We start from the raw sequence: 13,123 nt of genomic DNA, 5'->3' as shown, positions 1-13,123 counted from the left end.
ATTCTAATGTCAAACCTATGAACGTAATTTGGGATTATCCATTTCAAATTCAAGTAATTGCTAAGTCTACAAAACGCATATATAGCCCTTTTTCCTTTTACTCTTACAAGATAAGCATCTGAATAGGTTTCTTCAGCCAACCTTTCACCGTTTACTCTTTGCTCTTCATTCCACTATATCCTTCTTTGTAATCAAAGTTAACAGCAAATTATAAAGAGCTTTATAATAGTTATTACTCTTTTGTTACCTAAAATATATTTATGATGTTTCATTAGGACAGACATAAAAAATAGAATCCTTATATTATCATACAGTTTGCTTAAAAGTTATTGACCATGTTTTCTTCCTATGAATTCTTAGGTACAACACAGGCTTAAAGATAAGATCTATCAACTAGAATATTACATAGTCATGGATGCCAATAAGCAGATTACCTCAAAGAGATGTGAAAGTGGGGTGGGGGACCTTCAGCTCTGTTTGCAATGCTTTATTTCATTTAAAATGAAATGCAGACCAGGCACAGTGGCTCACAGAGGTCGAGGCGGGCAGATCACTTGAGGCCAGGAGTTTGAGACCAGCCTGGCCAACATAGGGAGACCCCGTCTCTACCATAAATACAAAAATTAGCCAGGCATGATGGTGTGTGACTATAATCCCAGCTACTCAAGAGGCTGAAGCATGAGAATCACTTGAACACCGGAGGCAGAGGTTGTAAGTAAGCCAAGATTGCACCACTGAACTGCCAGGGTGACAGAGTGAGACTGTCTCAAATAAATTAATTAATTTAATTAAATGTACTGCACTCCAATCTGGGAGACAGAGTGAGACTGTGGAAACAAGGGAAAGAAACAAAAGAAAGCAAAGAAAGGGAGGAAGGGAAAGGGAAAGGAAAGGAAATGTAGAGCTCTGAAGCAAACATGTCAATGTTGACATATGTTAGTTCTAGGTGATTAATACATACATTGACTGTTTATTGTTCTTTCTGTTCTGTGATATTTACTTTTTTTCATAAAAATCTCTGATCAGCAACTGAGGAAAAAAAACTAATTCAGGAATTATTTCACCTGTCACTTGTATTTATTTTCTATTTTATTTGCACTGCACTCATACACATTAAACATTTTATTTAACAAAGTTCACTGCTTTGGGTACTTAATTTATGTATGAAATTAATGACCTTTTATTCAAAGCACTACTGTTGTTAGAGGAATGACTAATATTACAGAAGGTGATGACTCATTGCGGTGGAATTTTGCTAAAGGCAAGACAAAGCTTTATATCTTTAGGTGGGAATAAATTACAGCTTCATACAAATGCACTTACTAGTAAATCAAAGAGGAAATTAAAGGCAGTAAATCTGTGACCCGAATGCAAACTACTTTAATGGGATGCTTTTCAGAGATTTTCCAGGAGTACAAGCAAATCCTTTTAGATTTGCAGCAATAAAAAAAATGCTATGTGGTGCTTAACCATCAAAACACAGCCTTTGCGATTATTCTTCAGGGGGAAACTTTTGCTGCTTACATAAAATAACCTCAGGGGCAAGGAGTAAAGAAAATATCAAAGATCAAGGAAGCTGATAATTACTTTAAAGATTAATGTTTTGCAGATAGAGGCAAAAGCTATCATGGATATCTCACTATTAATTCATTCAAATGATTAAAAGAAAGAAAACACATCAAGGGTGGCATTTTGTTCCAAATGACTGTGGATTCATATAGTAAGAACATACTTGTACCCAGGCCCCAGTGATCCTCCCACCTCAGCCTCCAGAGTAGCTGGGACCACAGGCATGGTGCCACCACACCCAGCTATTTCTTTTTTAATTTGTAGAGACAGGGCCTCCCTATGTTGCTTAGGCTAGAACCTCACTTTGAATACCATTCTGATTTCTCACAGAATAAGTTATATTTTGAAATATCTTACTAATTTAAGAAGATTAAGTATTGTGATCTATTCATATTCTTATCCAGTTTTCCACTGCTTGATTTAAACACTCTTTTCCTAAATGCCTTTCTATTAATTTGCTGCATAAGCAGCTCATAAGTTATTTTTTGTCACTGCTGTTCAACTGTTTTAGTCAGATGCTTGTCTGGACTCTTCCAAGTCTTATAAAGATAACTAACAGTTGTGTTCTACATAATATCTATAGTAGAGTCTTCACCAAAGATGACGCTAGGCATCTACAATATTAACTTCCAGCAAAATGGCATCTCTGATTATTTTAGTATTGTATAACAGTTTAGGAAAATAACCACATTGTACTCTGTAAGGAATCAAAGTCAAAGTGCCAAGTGCTTTAGGCATTTGTCCTTACAAAAAGCACCATGCTATCCCCTCCCTAGAGCGAGCCCAGGCTGGAAAGAGTTTACTGTGAATCAAAAATATCACAAAGGGTCCAGTGTGACCCATAACATTTCCAGTGTAGATCAAAACTCAGTTATACAGTTTTTCTTTTGGGAAGGCAGCAAGGCAGATGAGAAAAAAAGTGAGCTAGAGAGTAAAAATGATCTGGATTTAATTTCTGAGTCTTACTGCCTAACTTTGGGCAAATTACTTAACCTTTGAAAATATAAGAATTCTCACTGGGTACATGTAAACATGTATGTGAAAATAACATACATAAAGTACTCTAGCAGGCATCTAGTGAATATTAATTTCCTTCTGTTAGATTATCAGGTTATAATGGAGTCTTTTAACAATATCTTTAAAATACTAAAAAAGAGGCCGGGTGCAGTGGCTCACGCCTGTAATCCCAGCACTTTGGGAGGCTGAGGCGGGTGGATCACTAGAGGTCAGGAGTACAAGACCAGCCTGGCCAACATAGCAAAACCCCATCTCTACTAAAAATGCAAAAATGAGCCAGGTGTGGTGGTATGTGCTCATAATACCAGCATTCTGGGAGGCTGAAGGAGGGCAGATCACTTGAGGTCAGGAGTTCAACACTAGCCTGGCCAATATGGTGAAACCGTGTCTCTACTAAAAATACAAAAGATTAGCTGGGCATAGTGGTGTGCGCCTGTAATCTCAGCTACTCGGGAGGCTGAGGCAGGAGGATCGCCTGAACCCAGGAGGTGGAGGTTGCAGTGAGCCAAGATTGTGCCACTGCACTCCAGCCTGGGCGACAGAGCGAGACTATCTCAAAAACAAAAACAAAAACCAAACAAAACAACTCAAAAATAGCAATGGCTATCACTGTGTCTCAGTTCACCTTTAATCATTTCTGTATCTTTTTTATTTTTTTCCCATTCTTACGTATATACCCAATTCATTTCTATATCTATCATGCCTGCTATCTCCTTACTTTGGGGCCCCCTGAATTATATAATCATAGAGTTTATGAACATCTCAAATATTACTCAGGCTTCTAAGAAGAGCCCTTCCTAAATAATCTGAAAACTATGACCTACTTTATTTCTAAGACCCTCTCAAGGTTGACTATCTCTCTATCTTCTATCTATCTATCTATCTATCTATCTATCTATCCATCCATCTATCTACCTACCTACCTACCTACCTACCTATTTTGAGACAGGGTCTTGCTATGGTGCCCATTCTGGTCTCAAACTCCTGGGCTCAAGCAGTCACACTGCCTCAACCTCCTGAGTGGCTGGGCTTATAGATGCACAACATCATGCAGGGATAAAAGAGACATTTAATCAGCACTGGTAACTCATTATGAGGCAGGAGAACAGGGTCTGGAGGCAGGGAACCTAAGGCCGATTCATGCTGACTTTCTAGAACTAAATCAAAAGGAAAACCCCAACTTTCCATGCCCAAGTAGCAAAAGGACCAGTGGCTACTCCCTTTGTACCTTCCCCCCACCCTTTTTCTGCATGACAGACTAAAAACTGAAAGTACCTCTGATTGTTTCCTTCCCACAACCAATCAGGATGGTCGTGGGCCAAGTCTTCATTTGCATAGGAGTGTAACTTTGTAACTTCACTTCAGCCTCTGATTGTTTGTATGTTTGTGTAGGGTGTAACTTTGCTTCAGCTTCTGATTGGTATCCTCCCACAACCAAACAGACTGATCGTAGGCCATTACTTCATTTACATAGAGTGTACACTAAGTAACCAATGGAAAACCTCTAGAGGGTATTTAAACCTCAGAAAATTCTATAATGGGCTCTTGAGCTGCTTGCTCGGGTCTGCTCCCACCCTGTGGATTGTACCTTCATTTTTAATAAATCTCTGCTTTTGTCGCTTCATTCTTTCCTTGCTTTGTTTGTATGTTTTGTCCAATTTTTTGTTCAAGACACCAAGAAGCTGGACTCCATCCACCGGTAACAATTATACAAATTCAGATTTCTACTGTACCTAAATAACTCAATTAAGTTGCTTTTCATCTTTACATTGTCTGTAAAAATGACAAATTATAGGCCTACCATACAATATTCCTTGAAACATGAGAACTGTAATCAGGCTCTTTCCATCAGGCTCCTCTCAGGCCAATAAAGTAATATCACTGTTTATCAAAGCTTCTACATATTAATACAAATGCACAACACAGTTTAATAGTAGGAAACTAAAATGGGCTTTTAGGATCTACTGTATAAACTTATTAACTATGGAAACCCTGGGCAAGTAACTTGCTTCTCTGAGTTTCTGCTTCCAGATCTTTAAAATGAGGAGAGTATCACATTTCTTTTTTTTTCTTTTTTTTTTTTTGAGACAGAGTCTCGCTCTGTTGCCCAGGCTGGAGTGCAGTGGCGTGATCACGGCTCACCACAACCTCCGCCTCCTGGGTTCAAGTGATTCTCCTGCCTCAGCCTCCTGAGTAGCTGGGATTACAGGCATGTGCCACCACACCTGGCCAATATTTGTATTTTTAGTAGAGACGGGGTTTCACTATGTTGGTCAGGCTAGTCTTAAACTGACCTCAGGTGATCCACCTGCCTCGGCCTCCCAAAGTGCTGCGATTACAGGTGTGAGCCACCACACCCGGCCTCACATTTCTTATAAAATCACTTAAAGAATAAATGAAATGAAATAAGGTAGACATTCAAAATACAGTCACTACCTTCATATTAATAAAGTGAAAACAAGGCTAAAGAGTAAATGAGGGGAAAAAAAACACATACCATGTTCACCGCATCTTGATCAAAAGGGTTCCATTCTATATTCTGAGGATAGTGGGCGAGAACTTTGGATTTGAATGTTCTTCTCAAAGGACTCTGGTCAAAATTTTCGCCTACAACAAATAATATATAGTTAATATCTAGAACTTTTCCAAAAGCAAGTCATAGTTTTCTATTTATTTTATAGTCCTACTACTGACTGATAATGTTGAGATCTGATTCAATTTCTGCCTCTAACCATCAGTATTGTAAAATCCCGATGGACAACTAAAAAACTGTTAACAACAGAGCAGCATTTAAAACTTCAGAATCTGAATTTTAAAATCCTGGCTACTCAACTGATACTAAAAATCAAAATATGGTAATATAATCATTGCTGTAACCTAATTATGGTCCACATTTCAGTGTGTGGTAATAATAAACTATATGGAAACATTTACTTCAGAAAAGAAAAGTCTTACATTAAGCTAATCATATGTCTTATGATCCTAAAATTTTATACACACTTAGACCCCCATGCTACAGTGCTCAAAGGAAGCAATTTTGCTTGAGTTTCCACAAAAATCTCTGAGAAATGTGATTGCATATCCAGGTTCTTAAGTAACAAAATTAACAGAATTAGAAACATCATTGCTGAGTCATCCTGTTTAGTAGACAGAACACATTAAACATACTAACCTTTTAAAATAAATGAGCTATCCTAAGTTAAATTCATTATCTGGCAAAATTCTGGAAACATAAAAGTAGGCTACATTTTAATTACTAAGAAAATTCAGGCCAGGCACAGTAGCTCATGCCTGTAATCCCAGAACTTTGGGAGGCTGAGGTAGGAGGATTGCTTGAGCCCAGGAATTTGAAACCAGCCTGGGCAACATGGTGAGACCCCGTTTCTTTTCTTCCTATTTTTTTTTAAATAAATTTTTTAAAAAGTAAAACATTGAAAATTCAATAATAGCTATCATATTAGTTTTTTTAACCTCCTCAACCAGAGTAATTCCTTTAAGACCTATTATCCCTAAATGTTTTAGTTTCATGAAATATTTTAAGGTAGATGGATCTTAAATTCCCAATGTCAAAAATTTGGGATCAAGGAACTAGAAGATCTTGCAACAATTTTATCGTGTTGTGTGTTTTCCTACTTTTAGAGTTCTAATTAAGTGCAAAATACTAGCTGTTACAGCAAAAGATAAATGTCACTTTACCAGTATTTATACTATTAAAAATATCACAAAGCAATTTGATTTATGAATTGTATTTGACTTCTAGTTAGACTCAGTTTCTATTTTGGGTAAAAATATGAAAAAAAAACCACCTTGGAATGCAAAACAGATCGCAGAAGGAAGAAAAAGTCACACTCAAAAATCTTGCTGGAGACAACAATATAAAATACATAGGAATTTTTTTGAACAAGGACACATAATTTAAATATATTTGCTGAGGCAACTAAACTACTATTTCTAACTGAAGTCCTTGGCTAATGATCATTATTTTCTTTAGATTCCTCTGACTTATTTTGGCAAACATTTCATCTCTGTATTTTTCTACTCCATACTTCCATCTTCTAAGAGTTGAGAGCATTCATTTCTAGAAGAGAAATTGTCAGACATCCTTAAGGAGAGTTTATCAATTTTTGCACCAAGCTTCTAGAGTATGTAAGCATCAAAAAGTCAGCAGAGGAATGTGAAACTGTTCATGAGAGTCAATGTGGCTGAAGAACAGATTCAGGGCTCAGAACTGATTTCAGGAAGAGTCCATGATGTTTTTAAGCTGATGCTAGATTTTCCTGTGAACACTAAGAAATTTTAAATTATTCACTTCTTCATTTAAAAAAAAGTTGCTTGGCCAGAATGTGGTGGCTCATGCCTGTAATCCCAGCACTTTGGGAGGCTGAGGTGGGCAGATCACTTGAGACCAGCAACATAGTGAAACCTTATCTCGAAAGAAAGGAAAGTAAGGGGGAGCGGCATGGGGAGGGCGGAGGGGGGGGCATGGGGGGGGCAGGGAGGGGCAAGGGGAGGGGGAGGGGCAGCGGAGGGGGCAGGGAGGGGCAAGGGGAGGGGGAGGGGCAGCGGAGGGGGCAGGGAGGGGCAAGGGGAGGGGGAGGGGCAGGGGCAAGGGGAGGGGGAGGGGAGGAGAGGGGAGGGGAGGGAAGGGAAAGAAAGAGAGGAAAGAAAGGAAAAGAAAAGAAAGATAGATTTTTTAGGTTACTTTTCATTTCACTTTAGAGAAAAAACAAAATTCCTCCCAGTTATAGTCTAAGCTGCTGATAGTGTACTGACACAGCAACAGCGTAACTTCATGATAGCCATCAAGAAACCCTCTCCTTCACCTACCCTCTAACACCAGAAATACTTGCTTTTATTACCCACAAATGTAAATAAAATATGAAACACTGCAGAAGCAGAAGAAACAAGACATAACCTATCATAAAACTCCTTGCAACACTTACCTCTTAATTCAGTCCTGCCTGTGTATAGTTAAAATAACATTATCTTCATTCATGTATCAAGTTATTAATGGGACAGGAGCTATATCAGAAAGGTCATGAAAGTGCCATTCTCAATATAATTGTTCTGTTAACTAAGGAACATTGCACCTTCTTGACACACAAAGAATCAACAAGAAGGAAACCACCTCCAGAAAGAAATAATTTTACAAAAACAAAAAAAGCCACACAACAGTAACAAATCTAACAAAAGAAAAGCAAAACCACCACCACCACTGCTTATTAGACTGCTTAAAAAAGGGGTAACGGGAAAGATCATTGCTATATATACACAGCTGTCTTGGCAAATATGATTTGGAAGGATACTAGGGGAAGAACCAACTATGTAGAAATTCTGATATCACTGTTAAGAATTCAGAAATGGGCCGGGCACTGTGGCTCATGCCTGTAATCCCAGCACTTTGGGAGGCTGAGGCAGGTGGATCACTTGAGGTCAGGAGTTCGAGACCAGCCTGGCGAACGTGCTGAAATCCTGTCTCTACTAAAAATACAAAACTTAGCCAAGCATGGTGGCATGCACGTGTAATCCCAGCTACTCAGGAGACAGAGGCAGGAGAATCAGTTGAACCCGGGAGGTGGGGGTTGCAGTGAGCCAAGATCACACCACCGCACTCTAGCCTGGGTGACAGAGTAAGGCTCCGTCTCAAAAAAAAAAAAAAAAGAATTTAGAAATGACTGGATGCAGCTATTCCTACTAGCACTGGCCAAAAGAAGAGAATCTTGGTGATGACTTTTGGGGATGAGAGATGGGGAAACAACCTATACTTCTCATTTTAAACACAAGTTTTACCTCTAACTTAGAATTTACTGCTGGGAAAAAAAACGGGAAAATAACCAAGTCTAAGAATTTGGATTCCCAGGAAATGAAAAATTACATAAGCATCCTGTACTTAAAATTTACCTTTTAAATATTATCTTGAAACAAACAAGGACTATAAATTTGTACGACTGCTGTAACTACATATCAACTTAACTCCAAGTAACACTGCCAAATAACCTCCTACTAAATTGAAGCTGCAATTAATCCTTTCCTCCTAAGAAAGTAGGAAATATCTGCCAAGAGAGCTTAAAGACTACTGAATACATGTTTTCAAGGTTTGAAGCAAATGAAGTCTTTATGAAAATTAAGATGCAGATGAGAGAAGAGAAACATAAAATAACATCTACAAGTCTGACCAAGCAAAACTGAATAAAGAAACATTTATAATGGGCTTGCAGTCAATTAAAATAATGATTTATAATAGCCCATCCTTGTTCTTAATTTTATTTTTACCTGAAGTCGTATTTGCAGCACCTTGGCTCTTGCCATGACGATCTGCTTCTAGCCATTGGTACAAAACTACATAATGTAACAGAAACAAAAAAGCTTTATGAACAAATAAAAACAAACAAAAAGCAAAAATGACTTTGAAGAATGGAAAATAAGAATAATTAACCAAAAGCAATTACACAGGAGACATTAACGTTAGAATGCAGCTTAACACCAATGGAATGTAGCTGATAAGGGATTAGTAATGAAAGCAAAGAGAATAGGTAATTTTAATAAAATAAGTGAAATGCTATTAAATATCTGTAACAGGTTTTGTATGGGAAATAGCACACATATTCTCTTCTTAATGCTTAAAGAGGAATATTAGGAGAAAGCTAATGCTTCTATAGTCAGATATCATACAAGTTGAGTATCCCTTATCCAAAATGCTAAGGACCAAGAAGGGTTTTGGATTTCTGACTGTTTCAGATTTTGAAATATTTGCATTATATTTACAGGTTGAGCATCCTTAATTAGAAAATCGGAATACTGGCACTCAAAAAGTTCAAATTTTGGAGCATTTTAGATCTCGGATTTTTGGATTAGGAATGCTCAACCTAAAAAGTATGACAGTAAGACTAAATGACCAACTTTAAAAATTAAAGAGCATCCCTAATTAGAAAATTAGAATACTGGCCTCAAAAAGTTTCAAATTTTGGAGTATTCTGGATCTCAGATTTTTGGATTAGGAACGCTCAACCTAAAAAGTATGACAGTAAGACTAAATGACCAACTTTAAAAATTACATCCTGGCTGGGCATGTTGGCTCACAACTGTAATCTCAGCACTTTGGGAGGCCGAGGCAGGTGAATTGCTTGAGGTCAGGAGTTCGAGACCAGCCTGATCAACATGGTGAAACCTCATCTCTACTAAAAATACAAAAATTAGCTGGGCATGGTGGTGGGTGCCCATAATCCCAGTTACTCAGGAAGGCCAGGCAGGAGAATTACTTGAACCCAAGAGGTGGAGGTTGTAGTGATCTGAGATCATGCCACTGCACTTCAGCCTGGATGACAAAGTGAGACTGTCACAAAAAAAAAAATAAATAAATAAATAAATTACATCCCAACCACTGCATATTGATTAGAATGGCTTAAGTCCCAAAAGCTGACTATACCAAATATTGACAAGGATATGAAGTGACAGTAATTCTCATTCACTGCTGATGAGAATGCAAAATTGTACGGCCACTTTGGAAGAGAGTTTGGCAATTCCTTACAAGGTTAAACAGTCTTATCACAGAACCCCATAACTCCAGTCTAATCATAAGAAAAACATCAAATTCCAGGAGGAGTAACCTATAGTATATCTGATAGGTACTCATCAAAACTATCAAGGACAACAAAAACAATGAAAGTCTGAGATTCTGTCATAGCCAAAAGGAGCCTAAGTAGACATGACAACTTATGGGGATGGGATACCTCAACAGAAAAAAGACTGATATGGTTTGGCTATGTCCTCACCCAAATCTCACCTTGAATTGTAGTTCCCATAATCCCCACACATCGTGGGAGGGACCCAGTGAGAAGTAATTGAATCATGGGGGTGGTTACCTCCATGCTGTTCTTGGGATAGTGAGTTCTCACAAAATCTGATGGTTTTATAAGGGACTTTCCCCCACTTCACTCTGCACTTCTCCTTGCTGCTGCCATATGAAGAAGGATGTGTTTGCTTCCCCTTCCACCACAATTGTAAGTTTCCTGAGGCCTCCCCAGCCCTATGGAACTGTGAGTCAATTCAACCTCTTTCCTTTATAAATTGCCCGGTCTCAAGTGTATCTTTATTAGCAGCATGAAAACAGACTAATACAAGAACATTAAGTAAAAACTAAAGAAATCTAAATAGAGGCCGGGCGCAGTGGCTCATGCCCATAATCCCAACACTTTGGGAGGCCGAGGAAGGCGGATCACCTGAGGTCAGGAGTTTGAGACCAGCCTGGCCAACATGGCAAAACCCTGTCTCCACTAAATATACAAAATTAACCAGGCATGGTGGTGCACGCCTGTAGTCCCAGCTACTTGGGAGGCTGAGGCAGAAGAATCGCCTGAACCCGGGAGGTGGAGGTTGCAGTGAGCTGAGATCGCGCCATTGCACTCCAGCCTGGGCAACAAGAGCAAAACTCCATCTCAAAAAAAAAAAAGAAAAAAGAAAAAAGAAATCTAAATAGATTGTAGACTTTAGTTAGCAATAATGTATCAATATTTATTCATTAATTATAACTAATGTACCATACTACGAGAGGTTAATGATAGGGGAAATTGTGTGTGTGGGGTGAGGCAAGTATATGGGAACTCCATTCTCAATTTTTCTGTAAATATAAAAACAACTTTATTTTAGAAATTACATTCCAGTATTTAAGGTAAAAACACCAGCAACATTATATTCAATCTTGCCGGGCGCAGTGGCTCACGCCTGTAATCCTAGCACTTTGGGAGGCGGAGGTGGGCAGATCACGAGGTCAGGAGTTCGAGACCAGCCTGGCCAATATGGTGAAACCCCATCTCTACTAAAAATACAAAAATTAGCCGAGTGTGGTGGCACACACCTGTAGTCCCAGCTACTTGGGAGGCTGAGGCAGAAGAATCCCTCAAACCCGGGAGGTGGAGGTTGCAGTGAGCCAAGATCACGCCACTGCACTCCAGCCTGGGTGACAGAGCAAGGCTGTCTCAAAAAAAAAAAAAATAAAATAAAAAAAAATAAAAATAAATTATATTCAATCTTATAAGTAATCTACCTTTTATAAATCATGTTTATCAATGCAAACATAAGCTGAAATTTGCTTTATACTGATATCCCATTTCATCAATAATATTCCTAAGCATAATTATAAAGTGTCAACTCTTGGAGGAAAGTTTACTACTGTAACGACACAGGCTATAACTTAGCAGCTTTGAAGAGTGTAAAAACTTCTGAATGTCTTTTATTGGTTACTCAGATGTCTAAAACTCAGATATCTTTAAAGAGATGTCAGAGTCTTTCTTTTAAATAGTCAATAATGATAATGTAGGGTACCAATGGCCAAGAGAGCTTGCTATCCACACCCCCAACGTTTGATGATCCAAGGACAGCAACAAATATTAAGCTTCTATGCTGGGGGGCTACTTACCCACAGATACTGTGAGAACTGAATATCCCAAACAAGGTTTACAGAAACCTTTCATACTCTCTCCTCAACAAAAACAACAAAGGGCTGAGAAAGCTGCCTACAGAACTGAACTAGAGTAATAAAGGAATCGGTTTATTACAAATATCTAAGAGAATCCTGAAATCATCAAAGTGGTTACTTAGATCTCTGAGGAACAGCCAGGGCTGTGAACTGACATCCATGGTCATGGATAGATAGCTGAAAGACCTCTGAGCAAACATCCAAGTCCTTGGTTAAGGGTGCCATAGAGGGCACAGAAGTCAGCACCCTCCTCCAGAAACACACTTCTGGGAGGGAAACAATTGTTACATATGGGACTAGCATGAAAGAATTCAAGAAGGAGACCTCAATAATTAAATATATACTACAGGTATTTCTCTTCCCTTTAGTTTACAGGGATAACAGCTACTCATGAGAGGAGGAGAGAGGGGAATTACACTATGACACAAAAATTTCCCCGTTAGGAAAAGCAAGCATGAGCTTTACAACTGACAATGAAGGCTGGGTGCAGTGGCTCATGCCTGTAATCCTAGCACTTTGGGAGGTGGAGGTGGGCAGATTGCTTGAGTTCAGGAGCTTGAGACCAGCCTAGGCAACATGGTAAAACCCTGTCTCTACAAAAAGTATAAAAATTAGCTGGGCGTGGTGGCAAGCGCTTGTAGTCCCAGCTACTCAGGAGGCTGAGGTGGGAGGATGGCTTGAACCCAGGAGGTGGAGGTTGCAATGAGCTGTGATCCATTCCAGCCTGGGCAACAGGGCCAAACTCTGTGTCTAAACAAACAATTGACAATGAAAATCACTTCCACAAAATGAGATGCAAAGTAGGGAAACAAATCCATTAACTGGTCTAACAATTTTGCCCAGCTCCTATCTTAAGCCTGTATTTTCCCCTGATTAAGGCAGAAACTCTTGGCTATGTTCAGGTTATCACTAGGAATATTTACCAATAGTTCCAATTACTTCACATAGCTCTCGTTTCTGGTTTTATCAGAGAGGTTTATCATGTTTGATTTCATGTCTCATTGATAAAATCATAGTCTGTTTCTGACCAGAGACTTTCTCCAGAAAACAAAGCTAAGTCTC

General features: G+C 38.8%; 1 protein-coding gene across 8 annotated transcripts in view; it reads right to left on the bottom strand.

Annotated features, from left to right (window-relative positions):
* Window positions 1–13,123, bottom strand: part of DENND5B (DENN domain containing 5B) — a 210,924-nt gene that overhangs the window by 108,364 nt on the left and 89,437 nt on the right. For 5 of the 8 annotated variants that reach the window (XM_034936073.3, XM_008966315.5, XM_055095767.2 and 2 more), the window contains exons 2-3: window positions 8,860–8,925; window positions 5,084–5,193 (exon numbers count right to left, since the gene is read on the bottom strand). The exons of 1 other annotated variant lie outside the window; for it this stretch is intronic. In XM_034936073.3, the coding sequence (XP_034791964.1) occupies window positions 5,084–5,193; window positions 8,860–8,925 (176 nt within the window). Of the gene's footprint in view, window positions 1–5,083; window positions 5,194–8,859; window positions 8,926–9,641; window positions 12,728–13,123 lie in introns of those variants that run through there. 2 more of the 8 variants (XM_034936072.3, XM_003813735.6) reach the window with 2 other exon arrangements.

The sequence above is a fragment of the Pan paniscus genome, chromosome 10 (genome assembly GCF_029289425.2).
Source record: "Pan paniscus chromosome 10, NHGRI_mPanPan1-v2.0_pri, whole genome shotgun sequence".
Taxonomy (NCBI): domain Eukaryota; kingdom Metazoa; phylum Chordata; class Mammalia; order Primates; family Hominidae; genus Pan; species Pan paniscus.
The sequence above is the reverse complement of the archived record's forward strand: the minus strand, read 5'-3'. Positions and strand labels throughout refer to the sequence as shown.